The sequence below is a fragment of the Corapipo altera genome, unplaced genomic scaffold (genome assembly GCF_003945725.1).
Source record: "Corapipo altera isolate COAL_440 unplaced genomic scaffold, ASM394572v1 1, whole genome shotgun sequence".
NCBI lineage: Eukaryota > Metazoa > Chordata > Aves > Passeriformes > Pipridae > Corapipo > Corapipo altera.
Window position 1 is genome coordinate 20,873,578 of NW_020884873.1, and position 16,703 is coordinate 20,890,280.

Genomic DNA, 16,703 nt, shown 5'->3' on the forward strand with positions numbered 1-16,703 from the left:
GAAAGGTATGAGTCTCAGGGCTATTTCACGCCATTAAATGCCTCAAGTATAAGAAGCCCATTAATTTCTTGAAGATGCACTGCCTTCCAACTACAACTGACCTACATGTAGTTACTTTAAGGACTTATGTAGAAAACTCCTTACCATCTGTGAAGTAACACTGAAGCTGAGAGGATTCTCCAAACCAGTGCAAAATGAAAGAATGATGAAATTAGTTGCATCGCAGTTCAGTTTGTGGTTTGTTTTTATTTAAATGATGCTAATAGTATCCCTGAAGGAGGTCAACTGAAAGCATTTCATGTAACTAGAAGAGAAAGATGTATTTCATGTTAAAACATGCAGCAAAGTTGTGCGAGAGATAATTTAAAGTGAAAAGGAAGCTCCTTAAGCACTGAAAAGCAAATGAAGGCTAGCTTCTCCTCCCATCCAAATTAAAGGTCTAACATAGGCTTAAGGATTACGGTACAGAACTCTTATTGTGCAAGAATGCTGAATATTCCTCCCGCCAAGTGACATGAACTGATCTTACTATCAGATTTTTAATTTTTTTTTTTCAGTATGGAAGACTGTAGCAGCATAAAATGACACCACTGATACATCAGTTGTCTTGCTTTTCCTGCCTTTCAGCAATGCATTTATTTTGATAAGGAAAATCCACACACATTAAAATCATTTTTATTTTTCTGCATTTTTGACACCAAAAGTGAATGTCTTATGTTACAATTTTCTATAGGATGGACACAAGTTTAGCTATTTAGATTACTCAAAAAAGCAGTTTAGAAGGAAAAAAAAAAAAAATTAAAAAGGAAAAAAAAACCCCAAACCTATTGCTTTGCTACAAATTACCATGTTTGTCCCAAAGTTCACAGAAAGTAAAGCTTCCCCATTGCTATAGTCTACACAATAATTGTACCTAGAGTAAAAAGATATTGACTATTAACTAATGTTCTCAGCGTTTTATAAGTAGCACTTTAAGAATAAGTAGTATGATTTATTGCAATTTTGTACCAAGCAATAAGACTTAACATCTGTATGCTGCAGATTTAAGCACACCAAAAATGTATACATTCACTTTAAAAAAATTGTTGCTTATCACTCTTCATTGGTAGTAGTGAAGTCAGCTGCCTGCTCAACCAAGTTACACAATAGAGAGTGTTTCAGCATGCTTCCACTGAGAAAAATAGTCAACTGCATGAAAGTAGTAAATCTCACCTTAAAAGATGAAACTGTAGCAGAAAATGCAGCAATGCCCTCTTCATACAAGAATAAAACTTCATATGGAATTTTCACACTTTGAGAATACTTCTCTACGTGAATACTCAAAGATAATCACATAAAGCTGTGTTGGAAAGACCTCGCTTTTTTAAAAAAGAAAAAAGACCACTGCTTAAATTGGAATTTAGACTACTTCGGATAACCTTGACCCAAAAAAGCATTTTAGTAGCAAATTATATTGATGCAATTTTTATTTTCCACACATTACTAATAAATAAGTTCCTCTAAGACATCTCTTGCCAATTAGTTTTGTATTCAGTTCCTACAACACTGTAAGCACTAAAATGAAGGGATACATTTAAATGAAGTTACACTTAAACAGAGTTACTAATATGATACTAAGACTTTTACAGAAATGCAAACAGGTTTACAGTTACATTTACTAAAAAGTTACAGTAATCTACAGAAAAGGTTGTTGTACTCTCTCTACACCCTAAGAGATCAAATTCAAATTGTTACTGAAAAAATGCATACAGAAATGCATTTCCCTTTATCCCATGTTAAAATCCTCCTCCACTATAATCTAGAGATAGAAGTACAACTTCTTTTCTGTACAAAGGAAAAGCTTTAAAAACACAGCTTCACATTTTACTACATTTTTGCCCTTCTCAGCTTCCAAGTTCTTGCAAAAACAAATATACATTTTCTCAAAAGTGAATTTAAATGATGTCCACATTAAAAAAATAAAGCCTACAAAAAGTTCAAAGATTTAAAAAAATGTTACTCCTATGGCAGTGATCTCCTACTAGTCCAAAGTCCAGAAAGTTACCGATGTCCATTTAATATTATCTTTCTTCATTTATCCAATTTATCAAGTTCCAATCACATTATTTGTAAGAAGTCCTTGAGCCGATGAGAGGGCAGAAGAGTTCTCTACAATTAAAAACAGGAGATCAAATCGGGTGTGCCTTTCAGAAAGATACTCATTTGGCACTGCCCGGAGAGACAATATTCAGGTATTTAGAGAAAGGATTTCCTTGATTAGTTTCCATTGACTGATAAACCAAAAACAGGAAGACTGAAACAACAACAAAGAGAAGAACTTTTATCCACAGGGGAATGGACCGTTCTTTTTTTGTTGGTAGTTTCTCCGACTTGATGTCAGCCGAGGTACCATATTTTTCAACATACTTAGAGAAACTTTCATCCATTCTGAAGTCACTGTGCTCTATAGGCCGGCTAGCAGCTCCTTTGATTGGTCTACGGCAGCTAGCACTGTTAATTAAAAAAAACCAAATTGAAATACTGCATATTTAGAAGAGCAATCTAAAGTACACAGGAAAGTTTTAGTATAATTTAAGAACTAAATTATTTCTGGTGAATTCAGTACCTGAAATATCCCTCAAACTCCCAAAATAGTAATCATAGATATGTTAAAGTTAATCATTCAGTGTTCAAACAAACACCCCTTAAAAAACTCTCAAATGCCACTTTACCCTATCCACATAAAAGGATCATAACTGGCAGTAAAACTCTAGGAAGCGTCTCTATTTGCTTCTTTAATGATCACTTATGCAGCCTTGCTGGAGTTTCTAATCATAAGATTATCTCTGGCCAATAAAATATCTTCTAATGGCTAAGCCAATATACAGAGCCAGAAGACAAAGCAGTAAGGATTAAAAAAACCACATACATTGCCAAGTCCTTATAGACAAGGAGTATACATGCATAATTTTAAAAGTGGTCTAGATTTAACTAGACCTCAAAAACAACAGAAAGCAAACCTGAGTGGTCAGCAACACACCACAGAAGTAGTAACTGGTACTGTATATTTTCCATATGGTTCAGACTTTATGCAATTGCATTGTAATTTGAAGCTAAAATTGATATGTTGGAAACACGGGAGATGATTTCACATCTTAACAAAAGGAAACTTTCTCATTCTCTTAACAGGGCAGAGTTTTTTGAATTGCCTAATTAACCATAGGGTTGCTTAAATTTTTGTTTAAATATAAAGTTGCACACAAAAATGTAATAGCCCTTCCTAGATGCCATCTTATTCATGCTAAGAGTAATCTTTGACTACAACAGGACTGCTACTTAAAGAAAAAGATAGGGTATGAGAAAATTCTTTTTGGCTTTGCAAAAGAAAACTCAAATATACTTTTTACGTTAATTTAACAGCAGACCTAATGGAGTTGCATCTAGCCAAAAACTTAAATACTGCAAGTCATTACCACAGAAAAGCCCTCTCCCTTTAACTTCCAGCACCTAGAAGTTCCAATAATAATTCCTATTATAGTACTACCCTGTTTTCCCTCCCCCAATTTAAATAAAGAACGAGCTATTTTGGCTAACAAAACTTGTATATAGAACAGAAGAACTAGGTGGCCATCAAAAATGTCACTGAGCTAAAGCGCAAAAACTGTTCCTCAGAAATCTATCAATATAATCAAAAGATTATATTGATATAATTCAGCTTAAACTGGTTTAAGAGAACTGACAAACAAGCCCCCATAAACCTTAGAAATACCTAATTCCTGTAGGTGTTGATGCTTCATATGGGAACATTTCTTTCAGAATATCCCTTTCTACTCTTCTTTCTTCTGTAGCAGTTCTCTCCAGCACCTAGGAAGCCAAAAACAGTTAGAGGCCAAGTAGACCAAGCAGAAAGAAAAACAAAAAGTGTCTGCATAGCTATCTCAGTGACCATAACCATGTGCAATTTGTAAGAATGAATGAGTCACCCAGTGATACCCAAGAAGTTTAATTCTTGGGTTTAAGAATTTCCATTTAACCTTAATTATTGGCAGAAGTCTGGTCACTTTTGGTATCTTAAAGCATTCAGAGATCTCCTCAGTTTCCTTTAAGATAAAAAATATATTGTATACATACTATACACCTGTCAGCCAATGATGTAGATGACCAAAAAAAAAAAACAAACCAAAAACTTAACCATCACCTCTATCATGGCTGTGTTGAGCAGATCACAACATTGGTTGTAGTGAACATGATTAAAAAGGCACTGATGTGGGTAATCTGTCTCTTCTTGCTGTAATAGCACATTAAAATACTGATAGAAAAAAACATCAGCAGCTTGGAATAGAACATCAAGTTTTCCCATAACCTTCTATCTGATAAATAAGTCTACATTCCAGTCATATTGTAAATGAAGTGTTAACAGAAGTTTTATCTACAGTAACTACACAAAGCAATGAACTCCATTTAAATTCAGACAAGCATTATCTTGCAACGTAATATTCCAGAATATTACAGTATTACATTAACACAATTACATATACTTGCAGGTGCTTTAGACAGTTCTCCAAGAGATATAGTTTTGACAGCTTGAATAGGTTAACAGTAAAAGAATTATTTTCTTTCTTGATAACTGACAGGAATCTACAGATGCTTTTTTAATTCAGGTGTTTGGTCTAAAGTAATCCTACTGCTTGATTCCCTAAATTAAAGCACACTGTGTTTTTTCAGGATAGGCTGATCTACAAGATCAAAGGTAGATGGCCCAATTCTGCTCTATTTTGAGCTATTCAAAGAATTTAAAAGAAAAACAAAATTATTTTGTTCAGAAAAAGAGCAGCAAACAGAGAAATAACACATCAAAACATATGTGTCCGAGGAAAAAGAAAAAAAAAAGATTTTCACACACACACACCCCAAATATGAAAGGGGAAGATAAAAATAAGTTTATACTCTCTCATGTCATGTGACAACACTAATTTATATTGACTGTCACCTAGGCAATGACATCCTCCACCCCCTCTGTACTCAGAAGTAAGCACATACACACAAGAATTTTTTTCACAAAGAGTAAGCAAGAGCAATCTAAGTTTTAATTTATTTACTTCAGCTGTCATCAGTGGTTTCTTTGGTGTTCTTCTGGGCATGTCTGAGAGTTCACTGACTGACAGCGTAGGAGCTGCATGCTTGAAATTTCCAGGCACCCTATTGACAACCTGCCGAGATTCAAAATTGTTCAAACTCAGAGACAGCCAAGACACAAAATGAAAGGGGGCAAGGTGGCAGAACCAAACAACAAAACCTTTATGTGCATTGAATATATGCATGTTAGGAGTTAACTCAAGAAGGTTATGTAACAGATACTCCGAAATAAGCACAGGAAACATACAGCTTATCATTCCAAGCAGTTTCTTTTAAGCCATTGAGAAACATAAAAGCTATTTAGTTCACGAGAAAAGCCAAACTTAAAAGCAAATATTCTGCATGTACTTAAATAAATTAAGAAAAATATCTAAGCTTTTAACTTGGTTCTTTTCAACCCTCCCCCCAAGAAGACATCAGATGGGTCCTAGGTGTCTACCTAGTCCCATTTCAAAGTGAACAGCATTAGGTACTAAACCAGACACTGAATATGTAGTTTCAAGACTACTGAATAGTCTTACTTTCCTTAAAACAGTATTTCATCTGTCCAAAACAGAATGATTCTGTCAGTGAAGACACATTACAGAAGAATGCCACTTGCACCATTGATTAAACATATTTACTAAGCATATTTACTAGGGTCTCGTTGCTTGAAGTCAATATAGTTTCAGCTATGGGAGTACTCTCTGATATTACAGCATCATCTATAGGCAACTGTGCTGTAGCTTCCACCTGTTTGTTTAAAACAAACAAAAGAAAACAATTGAATAAAATAGCCACTGGGACCCTAACAGTGAGAAGAAAAAAAAAAAAGCTTGTCTTAAAATAAGCCTCTCATCACCCTTTTTCTTGGTGTTCTTCTTGACACTCTTGTAGACTCCCTAGAAAATGCCTGGAGAGGTCCACTTTTTGAAGATCCACTTGTCCAGACAGTCTCAGTAACTTCATCTTGAGAATAGGTCTATTCAAGCATCAAACACATGATCACATACATGAAAACCAGCTGCCAACATTGGATACTCACAACCAAAAGCTAAAATAGCATGCATACTCCAAAAGAAATATGTCTACGATCACAAAAATGGATCCTAATACATTCAATAATGAATAGCCTGCTAGAGTCAGTAGAGTTGACCACAATACTTACAACATTAGAGCACATTAATGTTTAAATACAGAACTGAGTAGATAATGCCCAACAGTAAAATCTGCTAATTTGCTCACTGCAATAGAGTGAGCTAACTAATACTGTGAGTAGTCACATGAAATCATAGGCAGACAACATGAAGCTTTCAGGCCCATTACATTACCTGCCTACACACACACACACCAAAAAAAAAAAAATCTATGAGGATAAGCAGAAAGCATCTCCTTCTCCACACAGATAGGGCTCTATTCTCTCAAGCAGAGACAGGAATGGTTTATGCACAGCCACCTACATTTCAACAGGAACTAATCTCCAGGGGTCTCCAGAGGGGTCATGTGGAGATACTTTATAATCTTAAAAGGTTCCACATAGAGAGGTGAAACTAAAAATTCTCACATAACAATAGGCTTAAAAGATCAAGCCTGACACAAGTCTTTACAAATCTAAGTAACAACAGAAAACGCCAAACTCTTATAGCCATTAACAAACACAGATCACTCCCTATGCTTTCCTTCAAGTTTTATGCTCAAGAAAAATATCCTCCTCAAAACTAATCCCAGGAGGGAAAGGGAGATGAGGGCCTGCTTCTTCTAGATTACATATAAGATTTTCCTTTTTATTTGGTTAAGTTTAGAAATAAAAATTGTTACTTTGTTATAACTGAAATCTTGCAAATTAACACCTCATTAACACCTCATGTATTACCGAGTTTCTGGAAGTCACACTCAGTTCTGATCAAAGTTATGCACACTGGTGCAAGTGTCACTTACAGGTCCAACAGCAGAAATAACTTCACTAGAACACCATCAGCCCCAAAACAATGTGTTGAGAGAACAGGCTGAAAAGTATTTATTTATTGAGAGGGGACAGTGAAACTAGAAGCTGAGCAGTTTAATGATTCTGTGACGAGTTCTATATTATAGCAACTACATACCCAGCAGAGGGAGCACAAGTGTTTCACTTTATTCCAAAGTCACTGAAGTACTTTAAAAAACCAAATGCACAGACCTCAGGTCCCAACAGATTCAGGTGTTTTATGTAGAATTGTAGATTTTGGCCTAATTCTCAAAATTTCTTTACCATTTAAGCAGACTTCTGAGGAAACATCTTACAACCCCTCTTTAAATATTCACCAGACACTGTCCTCTCTTCCTTAAGAAATGTTTAATCTGCAACCTACAATCATGGCTCCCCACCTCAACCTCAGACTTTTTATTTGAGAGGTGTTCTTTAGAAGCTTTGGGAACAATACTAATTTCAGAGTGGTTCTACTCAAACACAGTCCACTAAAGAAGGCAGTAAGACAATTCTCTCATCCTAATAGTGGAGAGCTCCCCCTTCCAGACTGTTTGACCAGGAATTACTTATCTTCTAATGAAAAGTTAAAAGTACTTGACTAATAACTGCCTCTCTGTGTTCTCCAGATGCTTCAGTCATATGTTTTAAGTAACAAGTTTCAATTTTTTTCTTGCATGAAGAGTCTAGGAAAAAACAAGAATCTACTGCTTATGACCCAACCATACTTCAGCAGAGCATAGTCAACAAACAAAATAATAAAAAAAAAAAGAAAGAAAAATTGTTGTCTATAGTTATGGTTATCCTCACTGTCAACTGAGCAGGCCTCCAGTCCTATTAGAATGTAACACTTGTTTAGGTACACCGACATCTACATAACCAGAGAAGCTACAGTGGTGAGGTATGCAAGCACTATTCAGCATGTGCTTTTAACTGTCATACTACTCACGAGCAGCGAAGCTACAGGTTATGACTTCACCTCAGTTATCATTTATAAAGCTTTTTATTGGGTGTATGCCACATAAAATTTGTACGTCAGCAGCTGCAATGCTGCATGTTTTATTTTTAATAAACCAACAATCCAGGTATTAAAAAAAAAAAAATTCAGGAAGGAGGAGGGGAACACAGCACATACAGAATGTCACTTTACACTGTCTCAAGGAGAGAGAGTAGTTGTACATTACTCTTTAAAATTTATTGTTTAGCCTGTCTCTTTCTGTCCACTGCCATTTAGTGAGGCCTGAGAGTATATATGTAGAGAGAGTCTGAATTCTATATTCACCTACCAGATTAGAAAGAGGAATTCAAATTAGGGTTTTCTGCCAACTTTTCCAGTTCACTATGAGGAGCTAATTAAACATAATTAAAGACAAACAGCTGAGCTAAAGTTCATCCAGCCCTCCACTGCTAACTAACTGGTAAGGTCCATAAGCCTGCTCAACCTCCCCACTCAACTTCTCTTGCAGCAGTCTGCTTAGTGACTACCTATCTGCTCTCTCTTCTCAAGAGAAAAGCAACACCTATCCTTGCCAAAGGACAGACAATCTTGTCAGCTGTCTATGTCTGGGCTAAAACTAGGGCTGTACAGGACCTAGAAGTAACTAGGAAGTCTGCTCACACCACACTGCCCACCACTCTTCAGAGCCTCATAATCTTTAAGCCAATGCCACACAGTGCATGACAACTGCAATAATTCTGCAAAACAAGTATAGTCCCTTGACATACTAGCTGAAAACCTAAGATCCGACTCCATAGAAGGAAAAAACCTCCAAACTTCTCCATCTTCAGGTTTTATTCTCATCAAATATATAACTGCACACATTTGCTAGCCAAAATCATTAAGCTGTTTTTGGCTTCAAGAAAATTTTTGTGGGGGTTGGTGGGGGGTGTTTGTTAGGGGTTTTTCAGATGTTGCTTTTTGTTGGTTTCTTTTTTTTTTAACACAGAGATCAGGAGTTGAAAGGTAAAAGGTTTAACAAAATAGAGTTACATTTTCTAAGGAATTAGACATAATTCTGAAATTACATCAATTTTTGATTAATCAAGTGATATTCCTTTCATTAACTACTGGTAACTAAAATATGTAAGTTGCAAAATATTGCATCTAGACTGCATATGTAAGATTGCAAGACAAAACAGGTAATAACATAATATTAATACAGTGAAATAGAATGACCAAAAATTTAGTGAAACAATCATCACTTGAAAATGTCACAAAAATGCCTCACTATATAACTCTTGCCTTTTATTCTATAAGTGGGTTCCTGAAGACCAGAATTTTTGTTTGTTCATAGCAGAATTAAATATCTCTATTACACTGAATCTGGCAGGGATTTCTGGCTGAATAGCAATTTAGAAAAAAAGTAATTCTTAAAATACAAGAATCTAAAGATTCAGATGTCCATTATGAAGACCATCACGAGCAGAAGTTCCCTGAATAAGTAAGGAACATCTGGTGTGTTGAGTTACATGTGTATTTTGATTTGTAGAAGTGAAATCTGTTCAGCTTGTACTCTAAAAATCCAATTTAAAAAAGCAGAACTAGTTATAAATCTCCATAACTCTACTGTATTACTCAAGATCACACAGAAAATAATAAGGTAAAGCATGTTACCTGCTTTAAGAGACATTCATAGTAAAAGCATGTTTATATACACACACTATCTAAATTGCAAGTATCTAGCATTTACCATGAAGCATTCAGAAAAGTCACTGTGATTTGCTAAAATACACCAAGCAATTAACAAGTCAGATTCTGAATTACTGAATGTTTTCTATACAAGTCCTTTACTGTAGCAAAAGCTCTCTACTTATTGGGTAGATGAAAACATAAAGACCCCCTAACCTAAGCTGGGGAACAGTGTATCTAGTTACACTGTCACATCACAAGGACAGATCAGCCACCAACTACCAAATCCAGAACTGAACAGTTTGAAAATCTAAAGCGCTTCTGTAAAATCCCTCTTTTGTCAAGACAACAGAACTAATATTATTGATAAGTAAAGGACAAGTGGTACATACAGCCAGATCTAAACTTGGTATTTATTATTTTTCTTCTCAAGACCAGTTTTTAAACAAATTCATGTCTATCTAGTACTGCTACTACAAACACAGTTGAAGAAAAAATATTATATAGATAGCTACTATATGCGTATACAAACACACACCTAGGCATATACTGAAATACATTACTTCATGTATTATATTTAAATGAGTCATTAAACAGATTTATTTAAAATGCAGACATATATCCACAGATATACATCATGTATATACATGGTTTGATATGTATGTATTTAAAAACATTTTTTAAAAATAAAAAAAACACCCCTTTTTCCAAACTTCTTTTTCTTGAGAAACTGCTTCTTTTATTAAATTGAGTTGATCACAAACATCCCACAGGATGACATCAGCCCATGTGACTTAAAAACCTGTCAGGTTTCCAAAACTAAACATGTTAAGGTTGCCTACTATTCTTCTCTAGGAGGTGCTATAGCAGCTGGCAAGTCAGACTAGAACATTAAAGTCAAACTTTGAACATTATTAGACAGGCTAAAAATGGCACCTATAGTTAATTCACAAGATTTTCATGCTGTATTAGAACAGGCTTTCTGAAAGAACTTTAAAAAAACTGCATAGCTCACTTAGTCAAATGTGATTATGTTAAAACAGTAAGGTGTTTAGTGAGCACATCACCTGCAGTTAGTAGCTATTCCACGTGCCACTAAATTAAACATACCTGGTTGTGTTCAACAACTCTTTTTTGTTTGAGTGCTACTGGCATCTTCGTCCGGGCTTTCAGTGGTTCTCTCTTCTCAAGCCTCAGCTCAGTCTTCGGATCTGCAACCAGGTTTAATATAACTAGTTTCTATAATACTACTGGTTGTTGTACCAGTAGTTGAAAACTACTGTATTTTAATAAAAATTCACTTTAATAGGTAACAAAGTCTGAGTTAACATTTCCTTAAAAAGTTGTGAGAAACAGGTATGTTTCTGCATTAAATGCAGAAGAACAAAGACTTCTGAATAACTTTAAAATTATTTTAAAACACTGACCCAAGTATTTAAATTTTGTCCTAAAATTCTACATTTCGGGTAAGCTTTGACCAATCCAGCAGTTCCATTTAGAAACTGGTATCAAATTGCAATTCCTTGAACCAAAGTACCATTCTACGATTGATTGTAGTATGGGTATTGAAGCTTTTCAACATCATTTGATGTTGTCAGCTTTGTTTCTCCTTTAGGATGTCCTTTTATATAAAACTCTGGTTTTGATGCCATAGAAGGGCAAGTGGTTAGCAGTCATCAATAAGAGAATGTATTATTTCCACTGCTTTTCTAAAATTCTAATAGCATTACACCAACCTATTTAGGTTTATTTATAGAAACCTTTTTTTTTTTGGTGGGTGTGGAAGGGGAGTGTTTGGGTTTGAGGTTTTTCCCCAGCATTTGAACAGTTCAGTAATTAGATGAAGCTCATGTAACTATAAGGGGGTAGCTGTCACTTGTGACTGGGCTCTTGGTTGTCTCAAAAATAAATAAATCAATCAATCTCTAACATCCCTTCCCCCTTGAAAGTGCAAGAGAGAAAAGTTGAAAAACAAGCCCAAATATCCAAGGGAGATCAATCAAATTACTAACTGTAATTCAACCCTTTCTATCCTACCTCCATAGAAATGCCTGTAAAAACAACAAGAACCCCACCCCCAAAACCAAACCACACTATAAATAAGCATCTAACATTCCATTCATGTCACTCTTTAAAGCCTATACTTTTACTTTTTGTAAGATGTATGATGGTGTGATTTAGGTTCCACTTCCCCCACTACACTTTTTTGATACAAACTTGATATTAAAACCACAAAAAAACCACACACAGGACCAACCAATCAATCCACCCCAAACTAAATCTATAAGGAACAGAGCATAAAAGGGATTGAGTCATAAGTGAGACATTAAAAAAAGTACAAAAGTTTAATAAACAAACATTCATTTGATATCCCATAGTAAATAATTGCTGTGAGCACCATAAGACAAAACTGCACTGGTACTTCAGTATGAAGTGCAAAGAACACCTTAGCACCTAATACACAGTTCTCTATCTCTCAGATTTACAGGCTCCAGTCTGGGGCAAATGGATAAAAGCTCAGTAGCAAAAAGTTTACTTTCCCAGAACAGGCACCTGGATCACTGTGCTAGTACTCTGTGATGAAGCACATGACTCACAGGGTTCACAGCAGTACCTTACAGCCTCACCTAACAGCAAGGCCATACCCTCTTTAGGTATTTCTACTGCAAGTATTATTGATATAGAATTTGAATCATTCCCAAGCAAGTTTCACTTTAGTCCTACCTTCTTCATTGTCACTGTACTGGTCAGAATCACTGTTTCCATTCTGTCTGGTGTTCTCAGTAGTTGAAATCGCTGGGAGAGGCACAGGCTCCTTCAGTTCAGGACCTTGCTCCATCAGTTTCAACAGCTTTTTCTCATAAAGTTTCCTAGTAGTAGCTATAACAAAGAAGGACACATGCTAAAGATACACTTTTCATCTTTCCTGAGTTGATTGATAGAACTTGGCTGATACATATTCCTTGGGAATATTATTTATTTTTAATCAGTTTGTATGGCCCATAATGCATACCTCTAGGTACATAACTCTGCCTCTAAGGCTTCTAACTTTTTGGTTTAAGAGAATTTTTAGATAAACTATAGACTTCTTTATACACTGAAAGTTATGAAAATGAAATCGATGGAAAGGGAATTTACCTGTTTCTTACATGTTTTGTTTCATATGCTGCAATACATAAGTTGTTATGCCCTCACAAAAAATTTAGTGAGTCTGACATTTCAAAGACAACAGTTTCCATGCAGATTGCACTACTATTCTCTTAATTCCTTTACCCTGGAATTAATGTCCCTTCAACTTAAGCCTGTGCCTTGTTGGCAAATTGAGTCCAATAAGCATCAGAGATGGTGCAAGCAAGCAGCAACAGAACTTTGTTTGCTAGATCTAGCCATTAGGTTGGTTCCCTTCATCTATGAGGACAGATCTTTTAAAAGGTATCAAGTTTAGCACACACTTCCACGTCAGGACTGTGCTGGCAAAAGTCTGTAGAGGTGACTGGTGCCTGAACTGCAGAAAAAAAAAATCTAACCTTAGAATTTTTCAGATAAGAGGAAACCACCCTTGAAAAGAAGTGGCAGACTCAAGAAACAGAATCCATACCCTCTAAGAACTAAAGGCTTTTAATTAGACCAAATTTGAACATCTTTCCAGTGGACTGCATAGGTTCTTGAGTTTTGCAGATTTGAATACCATCCAAGAGGAACAGGTTGCATGGGAAAGCATACAGAATCAGCTAACTGAAAATACTGTGCATAAGACTTTGAATACATACAGGACTGCAGTCTCCATCACTGACATGTCCATCCACCTAGGATTTCAAGGACATTCCACAGAAGACTCAGCATGCTACAGACAACAATCTTTTTTTGAAGAGTTGTGAAATCAAATCCCCTTGCTGTTAGGCTAGTGCACAATCTGAAAGGCAAGGCACTTGGATCTCACATCACAGATGAGTGCTCAGGGCAGGAGATTAGGCTGGGGTCAGGACTACTTCTGATGTAGGCCAGCACAAAGAACAGAATGCTGGGCTCAAAGGGCCAGAAAAAAAAACATTAGCAAAGCAAAACATTACTGCAAAATGCAGTGAGTAGGAAATGCTCTAGGGAAAGGGAAGTTCCCTGTTTTCATTCTGCTCTCAATGCTATTAGGTTATTATGTAAGACGTATTTTCTATTTACGGGGGCCCAGATCTCAACCTCTGTATCAGAAGACCTAATTACCCCAGCACTGAACTTTAACTAATAGTTACACAGCTTCAGAACAGAAGTTGGAACATCTCCAGCTGGCCTAGAGCACAAGAGGAGCAAACTGCAGACTTGCCTACACTGCAATGCTTCAAGTCTTAATGTAAATAGTTCAACGAAAACATCCTAAGTAGGAAGTAGTATTGAAACAGCACTGGTATTAATAAGTAATTGTATCAGAGGAGCTTAGAGCACTAACAAGTGAGGTTTAGTGAGGAATATGTTAAACAGATGAGTATTTGCTAGTTCAGTTGACCTACCTACAATTGGGCCAGGATTTATTCCGTACTTCACAAGTTGCTCTTGAAGGTCTTCATTACTCATCTCTGTTATATCTAGATCATCTTTCTCCTCTGGCCTGGGTTTGTCAGTTTTCTTTGTAGCTTTCTGTGAGTGTGTGAGGGAGAAAGGAGAGACAGGGTGTTTACAGTTAATACAGAACACATCTTTTTCTTCTAAGGGAACAAGAAGTCGTAAGAGTACTAAACATATAAACCCAGAAAAAAGTCATTATATTCTCCCTCCCCCCACATTACTAAAGCTTATGTGAAACAGTACAAACATTTACACCTACTAAACAAATATGCACAAGTTTCCTACTTAGGAAGGAAATACCCATTACGGATCTCCTCTATAGTAAAAAAACAAAACAAAACAAAACAAACCACCTCTTACTCATTATTCTGGTCATGTGTTTTAATTTGAAGTTCAAGTATACAATGGGAGGGGATTGCTTTCATATGACTGAAAAAGTAAGTTTCTAGCTGTTTCACCATCTCTACACTAAACTACAAATATTTATGTTCCATTGGTACTTCTTCCCATCATTTTTCTACCTAGTTGGTTAACATTTCCTCCTCTAACAATATGGAAGAAGTTCTTCAGTATCTACATCCTCTCAACCTACATTTCAAAACCCCTCTTCCTACTTGTCCTAGCACTCTCTCTGAGACTATATGATATTACAAAGCAGGTGCTAGAAAGGCAAAAATCAGAAACAATCTCAGATTTTCAAAATCCTGCCTGTCTGTTTAGGTCTCTGCTACAGTAGCTCTTACAAATTTTAAACCCAACTCTGGCAACACTATTTTAAACAGTTGGCAATGCACCTCCACCACCACATATAGATGGTTATCAAAATAATCTGCGGAGATGCTACTCCTAAATTAACAGTTTCTGCTAAACCCAAACAGAGTGATCATAACATTTCTTCAACTTGGGAAGCCCCTACTACTATAACAGCCATTTCAAGCTCCAAAATTTGGAAGAAAGTGAAGAGGTAAGACATAAAAAAGTATGCTTAGGATTTGCATGCTCTCAACTAAGATCGATCTTGATACTGCTTTGAAATAAGTTGTATTTGTATTTCAAAGTTGTAGGATATAAATAGAAACAATTTCTACACTTATTATTTTTCTCAGCTTGGCTGCCCAGAGGCAAACCTACCTGGGTTTTCTGGTATTAACCAAAGACTAAAATTCCAAATACAACAGTATCTAGCTAGGCCTTAATGCCAGTTCAATATTTGTTTGCATGTAAGCTTGGTCTTGCCTCAAGTATCCTAGTATTTTAAAGTTAAGCAGGGACTGTATGAGGATTTCCCAAACATAAGTGACTCCAGATTTTCCTCTAACTCCTGGATTGTGAATATCCCAGCATGATGAACTTAAAATCAGCTGCTGAAAATAAGTGTTATCATGAACTCTTGGAATAGACTGCAAGCAGTCTGAAGAAAGTACAGTCATTAAAGTGATAGATTTGACTAAAGACAGATTTACAATTCCTTTATCAATCATTCCATTCTGAATTACTTTTCGAAGCAACAGAGCCTACTTACATAGCACACAAAAAACAATCAACCTGGAGCTACATGAGACTTTTATTCACTTCTGAATGTGCTGGTCATAACACTATTTCAAGTATCACATTAACTTGAATTTCACATTCAGTGCATTTTTTCTGGACTACTGAACTGCCTAAACAGTAGGGAAGAAAAAAAGAGTTCCAAAACAAATGCTGGGTTTTCTTGTTGAGATCTGTTTAGACTACTGACAGCTCTGGTGTTTGCACACATCATCAAGCAGATTAGCCAAGATGCTATTCCATATTTCAGAAGAAAATTAGTATAGTGCAGGAAATCAACTTTTCAATGAGACTTTGAAGAAACTGGAAACCTAATTTTACCTGTCTCTACCTTTATATCACTTAGAGACCACAGAAAATGCTATGACAATATACAGCAGAAGCACTATTCAGCATTCTGCTGGATGCTTTACAGAAATATTAACTATCAAAAATCTAACTGCAAGTAATGAGTACTATGGTATTTTAACACAAGTAAACTCACATATCTCATGGTATCTTTGAGTTTGGTTTTTCCTTCCAAATACTATTTCACTTTTTCCTGCACTACTGTCACACACAGACCATCAGAATAATCAGTTTCGGCAGAGAAAAAGAGCAGGGAGGGAATGAAAAAAGTTGAAAGTAATCTGTGCTCTTCAATAATTGGGTCAGATGTATTGATTATCTTGTGCTCTTCAAGGTCACAACTTTTACTTTTGAACACCTGTTCTCCTAAGTGCAGAAGCAAATGACTTCACTGGTACAAGTACAAAGTTGACATTTAATCATTCACTGGACCACAAGATCAGCCCCTAGTGTAAGGCAGGATAGAAGAATTTCATATCTTGGCTGTGGTATGAAAGCATTAACCTCAGCAACAACATTAGCTCTAATTACCACTACTATTATAGTATAAAGCACCACTACACT

General features: G+C 35.9%; 1 protein-coding gene across 6 annotated transcripts in view; it reads right to left on the bottom strand.

Annotated features, from left to right (window-relative positions):
• Positions 1 to 602: 602 nt before the first annotated feature.
• The window catches only part of TMPO (thymopoietin), a 28,743-nt gene continuing 12,642 nt past the window's right edge, over positions 603 to 16,703 (bottom strand). For 2 of the 6 annotated variants that reach the window (XM_027656575.1, XM_027656585.1), the window contains exons 2-9: positions 14,189 to 14,315; positions 12,411 to 12,566; positions 10,797 to 10,897; positions 5,957 to 6,076; positions 5,752 to 5,847; positions 5,079 to 5,189; positions 3,749 to 3,843; positions 603 to 2,490 (exon numbers count right to left, since the gene is read on the bottom strand). In XM_027656575.1, coding sequence (XP_027512376.1) covers positions 2,199 to 2,490; positions 3,749 to 3,843; positions 5,079 to 5,189; positions 5,752 to 5,847; positions 5,957 to 6,076; positions 10,797 to 10,897; positions 12,411 to 12,566; positions 14,189 to 14,315 — 1,098 coding nt within the window. In that variant the 3' untranslated portion in view covers positions 603 to 2,198. The remainder of the gene's footprint in view (positions 2,491 to 3,748; positions 3,844 to 5,078; positions 5,190 to 5,751; positions 5,848 to 5,956; positions 6,077 to 10,796; positions 10,898 to 12,410; positions 12,567 to 14,188; positions 14,316 to 16,703) is intronic. The other 4 variants (XM_027656559.1, XM_027656567.1, XM_027656593.1 and 1 more) reach the window with 4 other exon arrangements.